The sequence below is a fragment of the Myripristis murdjan genome, chromosome 6 (genome assembly GCF_902150065.1).
Source record: "Myripristis murdjan chromosome 6, fMyrMur1.1, whole genome shotgun sequence".
Taxonomy (NCBI): Eukaryota; Metazoa; Chordata; class Actinopteri; order Holocentriformes; family Holocentridae; genus Myripristis; species Myripristis murdjan.
In genome coordinates this window covers 7,008,198-7,024,377 of record NC_043985.1, presented here as the reverse complement: position 1 = coordinate 7,024,377, position 16,180 = coordinate 7,008,198, and the positions used below count along the sequence as shown (strand labels likewise).

Sequence of the window (16,180 nt, the reverse complement as noted above, 5' to 3'; positions counted from 1 at the left end):
CAAAGGCATAACAGGACAGGTGGGAGTGGACAGGGACAGGTTTTTGTCCAGCTGACTTGCATCTCAAAGACGTTCACACTCAAACTACCACTGCTGCAGTCTGCCTTCCTCCTCTGTCTTTCTCTTGCAAAGTGCTGTTTCCATAAATTTTATGTGCGTAGCTAAAGCACGAGCCTGTGTTTGAGAGGTTTCCTGTGAGGAATAATATGAGCAATAAACTTCTACTACAGTTTATTCTCCTTTTCAGTGTGAGGCTGTACATTTACAGACAGCTGTGATGCTAAAGTTCATGCCACATGGGCAATAACATGACAGTCAAGACCACTGACTACCAATTTTCTTCATGTTACACTTCCTACCTGACCACACAAGGCGTAACAACTGTCCTTCTCTGTCCTGTCCACCATCTATTAATGATCATGGTTTTAATGTATTCCTGAATGCAGCATCAAGCATGGTTATTATACGAGTTGCCTGCATGTCTATGCAGCCCATTTAGGAAAAGGGATTTAATCTGGGACAAAATAACCATGACAACCACAAAAAAGCAGGAACTATTAACCAAAAACTGCATCCTATTTCAACATTTAAAAGCCCTGGTGGCTTGTGGCCTCGACTGCATTGGCAGCCATCAAATCTCACAGCTAATGATGACCTACTTAGAGCCGAACACACACACACACACACTCACCCACATACACATACAGCAACTGGCAGGCTGATGCTGTTCCTCCTACTCACTCAGAGGCACAAACAAGACGCTCCAACACACTCAGTTCTACACACAATAACAAACACGTAAGTGCACAGAAATATGCACCGCAGACTGCACTGCTCACAGTCTTACACAAAGACATGCAGCACTGCAACAAAACGGCATTTCTGTATAACAGTGCACTGCTGCAGATCTGCCAAATGCAAATAAAAGGCAAAACAGCATCAATGCAAACAAATGGCCGGACAGTCTGTTTTAATTAGCCAGTGAGGCATCTACATTTTCAAGGACAATCCTGAGTCACAGCTAAAAATAGGAGAAATCTATTTTTAGTTCTGACTAAGGATTCACAATTACATAACAGGTAAACAGGACGCATTTATCTGTGAATGATCATTGTTCCTACAGGACTATTACAAACAGTGGCCGTCTTGATGGCCAGCACTCAGTTTTGCAATAAAATAAAAGATCAACAGGCTGACCTTATTTGCATTCTCCTGGGAAGCAACACTATACCAACAATGAAACCATTTTTGCCTACTCACCGAGGTCTCTGTATTCAGAAGAGCAGGAATGGGCTTACGTCTGTTTCTAGCCATAGAGTGTTTGTTAAAATACAGCGCTACACGGAGCGGGCTCTGTTTGCAGTACTCACTGAGGTCTCTGCACTTGATGGTGTTGTAGTTGAAAGAGATGCAGAGGTAGTCACATGCCTCCCTCAGCTCGGGAATGGAAACGCCATCAGGGCAGCGGATAATCCCCGACTTGTAGTAATCCTGCCATTTCAACAGCACAAGCAGACACACACACACACACACACACACACACACACGTATGTAGAGAAAGGCAAGCAGGTGGTCAGACACACACGCAGGCATGGGAGAAGAAACAAGACTCCATTATTGATGCTGCTTCACTCACACACAGGCAAGTGAGAGAGAGAGAGCAGCAGAGAGAGAGCGGGAGAGACAGTGGGAGATGGATGAAGAGGAGGAGGGGGGCGGGATGAAGAGCGAGCGGTGATGAAAGCAAAAACCCATGACGTCACTTTACCCCCTCCCACTGCCTGCCAGCCTCCATCGAGCGAGGCACTCGCAGCGGCTCGAACGCCCCACACCGCTGCTCTGTAAACCTGAGAACCCGTTTCATTTACAGAACGGGCAGTCCCTTCACCTTTAGTCCTTCTATTCAATAACACACACACACACAGACACACATACAGTGCTCTCAGCCTCTCATTAAGCCATGATAACCACAAAGAGTCTGGCTCATTATTTGTCAACCTACCCCCTCACTCCATTTTTCTGACTCTCCAAAAGACAAATTTTCAAGTCACACTGAAAACTGTAACATATTTTTTTTCAGCTACAAAAACGCTAACATCATTCCCATTTACATTACTCTTTGACCTTTAGCCATTAAGCTTTTTCAGGTTAAAAGATTCTTTCAATCCTGTCCAGCATCCCAGTGGGCGTTTTGGGCATTTTGTAAAAAAAAAAAACAAAAAAAAAAAAAAACGGGTTAAAGATAATACATAACGTAGCCATGACTAGATTCAAATAATTATCAGCCCTTCAGTAATCCAGTAACAAAGAACAGCAGTGAGTGGATTTAGCAAGGCGAGCTCTGAAGCACCTCCACTATTGATGTTTGGAGTGGCTGCTCTTGAATCCTCGTTGTCTCTTCACAGCCATATGTGAAAAAAAAAAAAAAAATCTAATAATAATAAAAGTGTGACAACTGATGAAATGGCATCCTGACATCGACTTGGAAAAATTATTTACTTTACTTATATACTTGTGTTTGCTATTGTTTGTTTCCTCTGCTCCCCTCCATCACACACGTTTCATGTACCTTTCAGGCCCCTGCCAGCCCCCGTTGGCTCTTAGCATTTGGAGCATCCAGCCAGGATCCAGCACTCAGTAACAATCAGAGGAAGATAGCAACACTAGTAACCTACATAACAGCTAGGGGGGAAGTCAAATAGTCAAATAATATCAATTCTTTTTTTTTCAAAATGGGTGAGCTGTCTCTTTAATTTGTTTCATCCATTCAAACTGAGAATTTTCGAACTGTGTCAGCGAAGACCAAAAACAGCTTTAGTGCATTCTCGGTTTCAATATGGTTTAACTTGCTTTCTTAAATGAGGAGCAAAAATGGGTTGCAACTTAAATTCTGTTAGCCAGCAATAACTTTTCTGGAGGCCGGTCCTGAGCTGGGTGAGTGAATAAATGTGTCTCTCGTGTCCTGGACTGGATCATTACATTGAGCAAAGCCGTAGAAAAACACAAAGAGAGGAAAAATACAGCTGTTAAAGGGATTTACAGCCTTGTGACTGCAGGATCCAGAAAAAGGCTTCCAGACCTTAAAAGCTTGCCAGTTGAACACCATAACTGGAGATGTTGCATGAGCTCTCTTACACAGATTTTTTGAGTGACAGGGAATCAGGCTGTTTCAATGTCAAGGGCATCAAGGGGACGCTGTTTGGTAAGCTAAGAGGGTGATAAACATCCTGACATTTTACCTGGAAACTGTTCTCTGTGACAACACGGTTTACTGGGCCACTGACACTGGAGCTACTGACTCACAAAAACAAAAGAAACTTACAAGAAACCCAAACAAAAAACGGACACATTAAAGCCTTGACAGCAACACAGCAGTAGATATAAGAATTATCCTGTAGATACTGCAAACACAAACATGCATGCTTTCCTACCTGGCCTTGTGTCAGTGCCGACAGCAAACACAACAAATGGATGTTTGGCTGAAGACAGAGAAAAGAAACACTAGCACGCTCAGGGGCTTTGATTGAAAACTAAAAGTTCATGGCTCTTCTCTGGTGACTTTGGGAGAAAAGGAAATTGCTGACTGTAGTGGAGGTAGGTTGATTGAAATTTGTCTGTATATACCAAAATAAGTAAGTCACAACACTTCCTCACAGCACTAAACATATCAGATTGGTGAAATAATAGTGTACAAGTATTTGAGGATAAATTTTCAAGTCATACCAATAGTCAGCCGATAATTCGGTCCAATTCTAATGTCTGATATGACAATATAATGAAATGAAACACGTTTGGCAAACTGTATTCCTGTTGTTCTGGGAAAATCTGAGAGTGGACATGCATGAGTGTGAGAAAACCTTAATATGACCAACTGGAAGTATAAGCAACGTGATGCTATATAAATGTAATATGACACGACTGCCAGTCCAATGCACATCTTTAGATTAAACCCTTACAATTCATGCTATTTGTTTTACTGTTTGCCTTAACCCCCAACTTTGCTTCAGCTAAATCACCAAATGTAAAAAATCTGGCAATATACTAATTCAAAAGATGTTTCAATACTGTATTTAATATTTTTACGGCCTTAAATTTAGAAAATGTAATTAAGACCTTTTCTTTTGTTTTCAGGACATGAAGACACCTCCAAAGTGCCGCTGTTTGGTGATTGACAGATGTGGTAAAGTACTTGCTTCTCGACACTTCAACACTGGGCTTAAGTGAGATTAGTAGGAGACCTGATCTCCCTTTTAAGACTGAATATCCCTGTCGGTAAAAGCGGTGGTGGGAGGGGGTGGGGGGGCGAAGTGCAGAGCGTTTGATCTAGCCAGGAAATGGACAGGGAATGGAGCGGCGAGACGGAGAGGGAGATGGTGGTGGTGGTGGTGTAAGTAGAGAGGTATCTGTGTGTAACTGAAATATGGACAGATGGAGGGAAAGATGGATAGCGGGAGAAGAGAGAGGTGGTTAAAGCATAGAGAGATGAATCACACCACAGGCAACATCAGGCAGCAGACAGACAGAGGGGAAAGAAGACAGACAAGAAGAATGGAGGAGACAGAGAGAAAGAGAGAGACCAAAAAAAAAAACGAGGTTTCTCACCAGAATGGCTCTGAAGACAGTGGAGCTGATGCCATCGGCCACCTCAAACTCTCCTTTCTCATTGGGCCGTGTAAAGTTGTAGTCCCGCCCAGAACCAAACATCCTGCACAACAAATCAGAAAAACAAAAACACTTCATATCATCAACAACAACAACAAAAAAACCTTGTCATGTGGTGTTTTTTTTTTCATCCTTTCATGATGACTATTATAAGCAAATTCAAAGAGTACAGTGTGACACAGGAATGATGATCAGTTGGTGCTGCTGGTTGTTGTACGTTGATAAAGGCTGTAATAACACATCAAAGACGGAAGACGATCAGAATTTGACCTCAGTATTTATTTGGTCCCTGGTAAACGTCTGTAGTGATTAAAGATTAATGCCTTTTCAAAAGAGATGCGATCAAAAGAACCCACACAGGCAGAAAATAATGAGAGAAATGGAGGAAAATCTAACCTAACACCTCCAACACAAACCATCTGGTGAGCAGAAAAGATGGAAAACTGAAAAGGCTAAAAATCTGCTTTTGGGTCTTACACATTATTATTAAGATGATACATGTAGAATTTTAACATCAATAAATCACTACCACATTAATATTTAGACACCGAAATGATTACCATATATAAAACACGACCACCTGAGGAGACTGGCCACCTCTACTAGCCTGTAGCGTTTTATATTATTTGGCATTGGGTCTAGTTTCACAAGACATCTGATGGCTTGCTTTATGTACTTTTTTTTAATTTACTTTTTTTAAAACTACATTTATTCAGTGTGCCACAACCAACCAAGATAAATCAAAATACAATTTGGCACATTTTTTAATATGCATCCAAACAAAGGTACATAAAAAAGGTAGCCTATGGGAAAACAACAGAACAAACAACAGAACAGTCAGCTTCCATTTGACCCTGCTCTTTCAGCCAAGTCTTCAGCATGAGGTTGGCAAATTTCAAAAAAAGTGCTGTTGTTTACCTTTTATATTGTAATACGTTTTATCTAACAGCGTGCAACTTCAAAGTTAATTTAACCAAATGGACACTGTTGACAAATAAGTGGATTTCTGATATACTGCAATGCACTTCCTTATGGCAATTAAGGCCAAATCTATGTACTTAAAAAAAAAAATTCCAAGGGTCGCTTGTGCCAAGAACGCACAAACAAGATGACGCTGCAGTATGTGCATTAAGGCAGACTGCAATTAAATCTATCACTGAATTCCAAAATGCCGGCAATAAATTACAGCACCAAACCATAGTGAGGAAAGTTATCTTTCCTCACTATACTAACTAACTATGCTAACTTTTTACAGCGCCAACTGAGGAAAGTCACTGCAGTGCCCATATTATGAAGTGTGCCTGGTGTGAGATGGGCTCTCTGAACAATTTTGAATAAGCAGAGTTTATACATTGTTGTTTGCTGAAGCCAAAGCTTTTTTTCAGCAACAGATGGTGGAACTCGAGAAAAGCCAATGAACAAGTCACTTCTAGCATGTTTATCCTGTTCAGCAGGGCCCAAAACCGTTTGGTTCATCTGCCAATGACAGGTAAACTGAGAAAATTCAGCAGCCAAAAATACTTGTCACCAACAATAATTCTGCATGACGCATTATTTACATGCTGTGCTTTTGAGCTTCATATGTTAGCCAGGATCTCAGAGATCCTGCGTTGTTCAGTTGACAGCTCTCACAGGAACGCCGAGCTCCGTTACTTTTCTCTTTGCCTTCATGTTTTCTTTTTCGAGGCTTAACACAGGAAATGTGTCGCCACATCTCTAATAACAAGTGACACAGACTCAGCCAGTACACATTAAAAAAAACAACAACAGTGATGTAAACCTGGCCTGTAGACTGTAATTCCATACTGGCCACCTGTCAAGAGACAACAATTTTTTTATCTGCTAAACCCAAAATTTACCCAATTTGGCAGGTAAATGGTGTTAAATTTTGACTCTGCTCTTCAGTAAAATTTGGAACAATACTAGCAAGAAATACTGGTGTTAGATAGACGCTACAGGACATTAGACCATGGTCTCCAAAAGTAGGGTCTATATATGGTATTTAAGTGAATTTGACCTGAAACTGTCTATGGATATTCTCATTTATCCAGGTCATCGTCCTCTTTGGGCAAAATTGAATCGTAGGCAACTGGACTTGTATTTGTCTTAGGAAGACGTTTCGCCTCTTATCCAAGGGGCTTCATCAGTTCATGCTCATCGGTCTCTCTAGTCCGCACTAGTCTGACTAGAGAGACCGATGAGCATGAACTGATGAAGCCCCTTGGATAAGAGGCGAAACGTCTTCCTAAGACAAATACAAGTCCAGCTGCCTACGATTCAATTTTGCCCAAAGAGACCTGAAACTGTTATCCAAGTTGTTACCTGCCCAGCATGGTGTTCGGTTGAGCTGTGAAGATGGCGGGGTCCACCACGAATCTCGTGTTGTCCACGGTAAGCGTCACTCTTTCCCCCGTCCGCAGCCCACTGCGAGGTCCCTCTTTACTGCCGAGGTCATACACATAGATCATGTCGCACGGTCCGTGGCCCAGCCCAAGAGCCTTGGAGTGGAGATCAGCTCCAGGGGGGCCGAGCGGCCGATCCATGTGTCCCCCCATCAGGGCTCCTCCAATGGGGGTGCAGGGCAGAGAAACCCGGGGAGGACGTGGACTGGAGGACCGAGAGGATGAGCCTCCGTCGCCGCGTTCACGGTCTGCAGCACAGAGGAGAACAGAGAACACCGCTTTTTAGGAACCATGTGAAATGGCCTCACATTGAGTCGCTTCTACTTTTAACCCCTCACTCTCTCTGTCTTTTTCCTCACCATGCTGCCGGGTTGGGGAAGTGACATTCCTGATGCAGGGTGTGAGCTGGCTCTCTCCTCTCTCGTGGGACGAGTCTCGGGAGCGGTCGCTGGAGCGCCGCCGCTGCTCTCGGTAATGTTCTGCCCCTCCTCCGCTCGCCCCACCCCCGTACAGACTCATAGCGCTGAGCTGCCGTCGCTGCTGACAGTTGCAGTCCACCACCGACAAACCACACTGCTGCTCACTGACAGAGGAACAAGAGGGCACACTGAGTACATCAAAGAGATCTATGATTCAAGATCTATGATACTGCATGATTATTCTTGTTTGCCCTACCAGTATCAATTTTTTTTTTTTTTTTTTTAATCAAACTGTACTGGCAAAGTTAAAAAAAACAACCCCTGGTATCATGACAATACCAGCACACAGACAAAACACACTTCAATCGCAAGTCAAATAATGTTATAGATGGCAATGATGTGTGACTATGCAGAACAATGAGACAGATTACTTGATGCACCAATTTTGACACTGATGAGGCATATTACACACACAAACACATGAATCGCAAAATGCACAAATCGCTTGCTTTTTCTGCATACTGTTCTGTGTAGCGAGGAGAGAGTAAAGAGTCTGTAAAAAGTCTGCAGTCAAGATATTTTCACTTGAGGGTTTAGGAGGCATCCACTAACCTGTTATGTTTCTTTAAAAAACATGGAACATGAAAACATGGATTTTTAGCCATCTAAACATGAGATAAAGAGTTCTAACTTAATTGTCCAAGTGGCCACAGGGAACAGTGTAATTTGATAGTGCTCCAAAATGTGTACTGTTATTGTGTTTGACAGCCATGTAACAGAGATACAAATATACAATTTAAAATGTACAAATCAAATTTTTAAGTTTTATAGATATAGTTGTGGATGCAGGCCATGAAGATCTGGATGGAGGGGGTGGCATAGGAGGGGCCAGTCGGCAGTGTATTTGTGTATGTGTGTGTGTTTGTGTTGGTTATAGGTCAGTGACTTTCAAAGTCATCATATTTAGACATTCAAGCAGCGGCATTATTATATATTGCATTCTTGTATTTATGTTTTTATATAATATTTCTGCTCTTTTCTCCTTTTTGTTGACTGAACTGTTTCCAAGACTTAGAGCAGTAAATGCAAACGCAGCCACATTGAATAGACGCATCGGTTTAATTTCCATTGCAGCAATGTGGCTAGCTATCTGATCAATCAGCTCATTCAAATGGCACAGACAGATGCGGGTCTCGGTAATGAAGAGTGCCTTGCTCTCTCTCCAGGGGAGCCGCTATGACTTTATGATGACCATCTAGTCTACAACATCAGAGCGATGGAAAGCAGGGAGTAAGAGGGAGAGACAGAGGCAGAGATGGGGGGGGGACTCTTTTTTTTATTCTTTTGTGAAAAAAAGGAGTTAGTGAGGCATAAAGGCAAGCAGATATGGCCAGATATGGCACACAATGAAATGCAGACACAAACACACACAAACACTGACCAAGCTTTACAGCAATTTGGTTGACAACAGCATGACAGTTATGTCTTCAATTCTTCAACTACAAAATTAAACAAATACAATACTGCAAAAAAAAAAAAAAAAATTGAAATAATTTAGGAAAGTGCAGTCTTATTGTAGTTGGTGACTTTGGCAGGGCATTTTCAGCTAGTCAGTGAAAGTCCTAGAGAATGGCCTACCCTATTATCCCAAGGGTGAGCAGTGCATTACTGAATTATGAATTATAAATCTTAGACTTTTGTTTCTGTGCAGCCAGCCCGATGATTAGGCTGTGTATGTTTTGGCAGAGCTTCAAAAGCTGGTAATGAGAGAAGCCTCCCTGGATATTGGCTGGCTTATCAATGTGCTGAACGGCCGACTAGCTGCTGAGGAGACTGGCTGGCTGGCTGACTAACAGCCTGATTGAGTGGCCAGTTGGCTAGCTGTCTCTCCGGGTCTGGCTAACTTAACGACTGGATGGGTAGATGGCTCACTCAGTGGCACGAGCTACCGCCTGGATGTAGCACAGCCAGTGAAGGAATGACAAAAGAGTACCAACAAGAGCATCAGAGGACTGCAACAACTTGTCTGCCCAAAGACACCTACAAAACGTCTAGGTTAAAACCATGGATTCATTTTTAAGCCAATCAGAGAACTCGCGTACAAAAGTACAGAACCTCTCATACACCACACCAAACGCAGAAAGAAAAAGACATTTACAAAGAAACTGTCAGGAGTAAAACTGAAAATGTGAACAAATATTAAAGCAATACCGTGCAATCCTGGCACATTAGTGGCACTACTTGAGAACTGCATTGTCACTCAGAGTTCTTTGCTCTGTACAAGCTAAATATCATAAAACAAAGAAGAATGACATTTAGACTAAACTAGGGCTGCAACTAATTAATATCTTCATTGTGGATTCATATTTTGACTAGTTTTTGATTAAACATTCCATCTAAAAATGTTAAAACTAATGACAAATACCCACAGCAAGTTCCTGGAGCTCAAAGTGATATAATCAAGTAGCATCCACAGTCTGACCAGCAGCTTAAAAAAAAAAAAAAAGATTTCAGAATGATATTTAGAAAGAGACTGCAATAACGTCAGGAAGTCAGGATAAAATCAGGAAGTTTTGCAAGCTCCAGCAACTGCAGGAAAGCCTCCCTTCTATATTTTGTCTATTTTTGTTCCAACACACCTGCATAAAGTTAATTCAGGTGTGCAGACGTGGTTCATTTAGATTCTATAAAGATATGAAACTGAGAAAAGCAAGTCATTCTTAGCATTTGTGAAGATGTACCCGGCATATGTTAAGTAATTTTATTTTATAAATGACTAAAATTATTCATCAATTATCGAAAACAAAAAGGGTGGAATATGCATAAAATGTGAGTCAAACCCATGATGAGAACCATATGCTCAATCCAATTACATGCTTATTACACGTTTTTGTCAGTTCAGCCCATACTGTCGTCACTTAAATCCTGCGGGCAACTTTGATCATTGCATCTTATTATTATTGCTTATTGCAGATTATTGTAGCATCACTTTAATATTTGGATGATGAGGTGACAGACAAGTTTTGCTGTTGTATCAGATAAAATGGGGGACAAAGGAAATTATAACAGCTCATCTTTAATTTTAGCATACTAACCAAAAGGGGGAAGTTATTAAAATGTAAGAACAAAGCAAGACCCCCTTTTTTTGCAGTTTCTAACATGTCAGCTTCACCGGGGAGCGGCAGACTCTACTAATGTCCTTGAAGACTGGGGTCACCATAGCAGCTGAGGAAAAAACTGTACGTGAACACATACAAGCACGCACACAGTCGCTCTTATTGTCCAATAAATTCAGTGCAGGCAAGGGGCATTCAGGTGAACCGTCTGCCACACATCAAGAGGACAAGATAACAACCTCCTGGCTATATCACATACAGTACCGTACAGTACAGTAAGACTGTTCATGGACAGACCTATGAAATTCACCCAATCAAGCCTATTAAACACCATGCCAGGGGTACACGCTGATGTGAATACTGCCAACAAAATAAATGAAGTCTTATTTTTCAAACTGATTCAAGTAAATGATTTAGGAGAATTTAATTACAATACATTATGTGTGTAGTTGCACTTGTGTTCATTGTGGCTTGATGCCCTGACACAATACAAATGCATCTTTTATCTCCAATGGGATTTTAATACATGATAGAAATAGGATAATAGAAACAAAAGCAGGTCTTCCAGCCAAGCAGGCATGCAGCCAGTGGCCAGACCAGAAGGCTGGAAGGAACAAAGGAACTGAGGAGGCAATATTTCACTCAGGGCTGGCAGCTATTCTCATCTTTCACACGGCAATGCAAATTTACAGCGGCCAAGATTTCACAGTGATAGAACAAAAAGAAAAAAAGAGGGCTAATATTTCACATGTCTACCCCCCGCCCCCCACACCACCCCCATTGCAGCACCTCCATGATATGTTGTTGTTTTTTACTTCTCTATTAAATAGGTCAATGGCCTGTAGCATGATCACCATGACTTGGAAAAGATCTGGATGAAAGGTTTTACCATTTGAATACAAGTAAAGACCATCACATAGTCCAGGACAGAAAAACTCAGACAAAGACTCGTCCTTGTTTTCTATTAAAAGCATGGGGTGATAGCCCCGTTACTTAAAGAAGAGGGTCCCATCTATTATTTAGGAGCTGCTGACACGCACTGACGGGTAAAGGCAGGGAAGCTGCACCGTGCGATGGTCTGGGCTGAAATCCAGCACTAACATCCAAAATAAAAAAGGATATAACCGGGAAATACCTCCTTTTGATAAAACGAGTAGATTCACTTTGCCCTCAACAAAGAGAACAAAGGGGATGAAAGAATAATACAATAACAAAGGATAATATAATACAGGATTATTATCATAATACCACATGAGACTGCCTTTAAGTATTTTAAGGTCACCATTAACTCATTGAGTGCGACAGACACGCTGAGTCTCCGTGGGGACAGTTATTTTTGTTGCTAGGGCAGTATCATAATTCTTTTTTTTTTTTTTTTTTTTTTTAATTGCTGGAAAACCGTGAGGAAAGTGAGGCACTGACAGTGTGCAGATGTAACAGTACCAAAGAAAAGAGACGGGGAAAGCATTCCAACCCGGACGTGCACCTACCAGTCGGTATCAGAGGGCCAAGTGAAGACAAAGCAGCAGGGGATGAGCTGCGGGATGACAGCGGCACAAAAGCCTTGCGCTCCTCCGAACAAAGCGGGCTTGCCGGCAGCTTCAGCATCCTCGCTCATTACTTTCCAACTTCATCAGCATCGTTTTACAACTGGAACTTCAACTCTCCGCGAAATATCCACAGCCTCGATCGACAGCTTCAAATCGGTGTGCACGGCCAGGGGAGAAGCGCGCCGGCGAGTCATTCAGAGTCACCGGAGGGACCTTAAACTGTGAATGGCCGCGTGCTCGACTGAATCAGAACGATGCTGCGTTCAGGTGCACCTCGGCGGCTCCTGCCTCCAAAGCCTTAAACACATGCTGGTGGGTTTGGTGGCTTTTTTAAACGTGCGACGCGGCTGTACTTGAATATAGAGGGTAACCGACGTTATTCTAGGTGATATTTTGATTCACTGAATAAAAACAAACTAGAACTGGAACAAACAGTGAAAACAGAAACATACAAAATACTATTTACACAAAGGGCAGCTCCAGCGGAGTAACATGACTGGCCAACATACGCCGCTTATTGCTAGAAATTTCATGTCTTCACTCGCAACTTTGGCACATCATTCTATATGTCTGCACCAAATATATGAATTGAAAAAATGTCAGAAACTTGTAACTCGACAATATATCCTGTTTGTGTAACACCATAATCAGTATATTTGTTACCAAATTTCTTTTCACAAACTGACATTGATGTGCGATGTTATTTTTCGTTAGGACTGTCGCCTGTGAATGCAGCACGGCGGTGCCACTGTAGCAATCTATTGTAGCACTCACGGCTCTGCCTCTCATCAATTATTACTTAAATCACTTAATGCCACCACCAGCTGTTGACACGACTTCCATAGGCTCCGTTATCCGTTAAGACTCTCCCATAAACGTCACATATCGGTAAAGTGTTATATAAAATCCCGACTGTCCCATTTGCATAACTTCGTTGGGTCATGTATGTGCACTTGTCATTTCATTATATCCGACAGGACTTGAAGGTGGCACTGTACTAGAGCCCTGCCCGCCTGTCCTGATCAGTGTGCCAGTGGCCTTGTAACTCGACTCAAACTATGGAGGAAGGACAAAAAATGAAAGACAAACCTGAACTATATGAAAAACAACTCTGAAGTCTTTGGAGGAACTATATGCCAATATAATGTACATTGTAAGATATTTGATAAAAATCATATCATATCATAGGAATTATAGGGAGAAAATAAAATGAAATATTATAAATTCACTAGTGAATCACTGACGAACTAAAATAAGTCTTTGGAGGAACTATATGCCAATATAAAGATATTTGATAAAAATCATATCATAGGAATTATAGGGAGAAGATAAAATGAAATATTATAAATTCACTAGTGAATCACTGGCGCACTAAAATACGCTATAAGACTGGAGATATTAGTGTTCTCTCGTATGTCCCTCTCTCCTCTCCACCAAGACTGTAAGTCACTGGTCAAAGTAGATTTGACAAAATTTTACAACATCACAGATCACAATGAAAAGGTTGCAGAATAAAAGTAGTCTTTTGTGTGATTTCTTACTGAGGCCTGGCCCAGTGTCAAGTAAGGCCCTGAGTCCCGACAGAGCAGATGAAGGCAGTGTCGCCTTTATGACACCAGGGGACCCCTTTACACAGCGTAATGAGTGGCAGGTTACACCTCCAGTCTGCCAGTACAGGAACTGAACAACTCTGATAGCAAACTGAGGGGGGCCCAAGGGACTGAATTACTTAAACACATCCCCTTATTTTCCACCAAAACTTCCACTACTCTTATCACTGGTCAAAACCCATGATCCTGTGAGTGTGCCATGTGAGCCAGAGTTTTCCAACCTAGAGGTTAACTCTGGATTCCTCTGGATTTCAAGACCCAGATGGCGTCAATAGGTCACCTGCAGATTAACGATTCTTTTGTATTTTAGAACAATGGTTATCATGCCGTCAGATAAAGCACAGGATGGGATTAAGCATCGGAACAACTGTCTTAATTACCAAGACACCAAGCCGCTGACTAATCGACCAGTCAGCAAAACTTTAAATCCCCATATTCTCCAACTCGGCTAGAACTAGGAAAGATAGCACATGTATTTTAGACCACAAAAATCATACGCCAAATTAATTACAATTATAAAGTACACCATTATATTTGCTGTACCTTCATGTTAAATGTATTCAACATGAATGGGCAGCAATCTGAGTTATTATAGCTTTGTGATTTCCATTAGTTTTTATTTCGTTTTTCATTTTTGTTTTCAATTCAGTTTAGCTTCAGTTAGTTTCCAAAGTAGGTTTGCTCGTTCCAGTTTAGTGTTTATTTTATTTATTTTATTTTTTTTTTTATTAGTTTTCAGTATTCCAGTCCAAAGCCAACACTATGTGAAGGCAGCTGTCCCAGGCTCAGTGAACATCAGCACCAAGGCCTCCTCATGCTGCCTGTGCTCACACACCTGACCAAGCTGACAATCATGGAAGTAAACACATTTTCTGTCGATTTTTATTTTATTTTACTTGGTTTAGTAAGTACACATTATCGTTTCAGTTAGTTTTCGTTTTTTCTTAAAGTTTTTTATTTTTATTTCAGTTAATTAAAATGTTTTTCGCACCAACTTTTAGTTTTTAGCATAATAGTATTTAGCAAAAAAGTTATAACCTATAACTGTAATAACCTTGGTATCAATATGAGTTATGAATGTCTTTAGCCTTTATAATCAACGGGAAAGTAAGTTGTGCTATAATTTCGTTGCAGTGACAATAGAGATACGTTTATTGTTACTGAACCGACATTAAAATCTCGTCTGTCACCGTCACCGTAGCCTAGCACCATAACTACACTATGGTGACAGTGATTATTTACTTCACACGTCTAAGTGACTAGACGCTGGCTGTAAGCACTCCAACTTACGATACGACAGTTGATTCAGTATAATCGTCCACATCATTGATAAGCCAGTGATTTCAGTGTGTGTGGACCCACAGGCATGTCGTGGCACCGGGTCATCAGTCCTGACTGTGTGACGCTGTGCTTCAGCCAAACAGCCAACAGTTGATTCAAACGGGACTTTTGTAACCCCGCAAGACTTGCTAAACTTAGACAACAGCTTAGCAACCCTGCTGTTTTGTCACAGTTTACAAAGTGTACTGATTTGCAGAACAATAGCAAGTCAACACTTATGAGGTTAAAGTTAGGCTATTGCTGATTTGCAGTTAACTTAGCCGAATTGTAACGTACGTTTGTTAGACTTACTTTTCAAATGCGGTGTTTCCAACGTTTAAAAACGCAAGAGGCCACTCGGCATCGTGCTTTACGAGGTTATAGAATGACCAGCGTATTTTCTTGTTTTTTCCACATTCAGTTCATGTGAATAAAACAGCAGATAGCTGATACCTGAGCTAGCATAAGTTTGCTAACGTTAGCTAGCGATAGCTGGTTGCATTAAGAGGGCTCTCAAAGTAGTTTAATTACCTCTTCGTGTTACATTCCGGTTTGAGGTTTCATCCGGTCTCGTTAGCTGAGCAGTAAGCAGTCCTGTGTGCAATATAACCGGATGCGTCGGTGACACGAACTCCAGTGACAGTGGAAGAGTTTCTCAGGAGAAACTCGGGAGGTTAGCGCTACTTTACTGGAGAATGGAGCAGCCTTTGTTTTGGTCCGGAGAGCGGACATACCGTGGGAAGTATCGCGAGAGGATTTTGCTTCCATGGAAACCGCTGAAGGCGGAGTCAAATAGTAGACACCTGACCAATCACTGAGCAAAACGGATCTGCCTTACCCAATCAATCAATCAATCAATCAATCAATCAATCAATCAATCAATCAATCCCCCTCTCGTTTTCTCTTTATTTCTCTCTCTCTCTCTCTCTCTCTCTCTCTCTCTCTCTCTCTCTCTCACACACACACACACACACACACACACACACACACACACACACACACACACACACACACGGATTGCCTGGTTCTGTTTCAGCGCGACTTGGAGACGCGCTGATGAAACAACATGGAAATATGCTGAGCCGGTTTTTGCAGAGCATA

The 16,180-nt window shown here is 41.7% G+C and overlaps 1 protein-coding gene across 1 annotated transcript in view; it reads right to left on the bottom strand.

The window, feature by feature from the left end:
- The window catches only part of LOC115360803 (BTB/POZ domain-containing protein 10-like), a 22,107-nt gene extending 6,303 nt beyond the window's left edge, over nucleotides 1-15,804 (bottom strand). Inside the window, exons 1-5 of the mRNA XM_030053951.1 lie at nucleotides 15,611-15,804; nucleotides 7,424-7,647; nucleotides 6,985-7,312; nucleotides 4,603-4,705; nucleotides 1,371-1,491 (exon numbers count right to left, since the gene is read on the bottom strand). Coding sequence (XP_029909811.1) covers nucleotides 1,371-1,491; nucleotides 4,603-4,705; nucleotides 6,985-7,312; nucleotides 7,424-7,583 — 712 coding nt within the window. The 5' untranslated portion in view covers nucleotides 7,584-7,647; nucleotides 15,611-15,804. The remainder of the gene's footprint in view (nucleotides 1-1,370; nucleotides 1,492-4,602; nucleotides 4,706-6,984; nucleotides 7,313-7,423; nucleotides 7,648-15,610) is intronic.
- Between the last annotated feature and the right edge of the window lie 376 nt (nucleotides 15,805-16,180).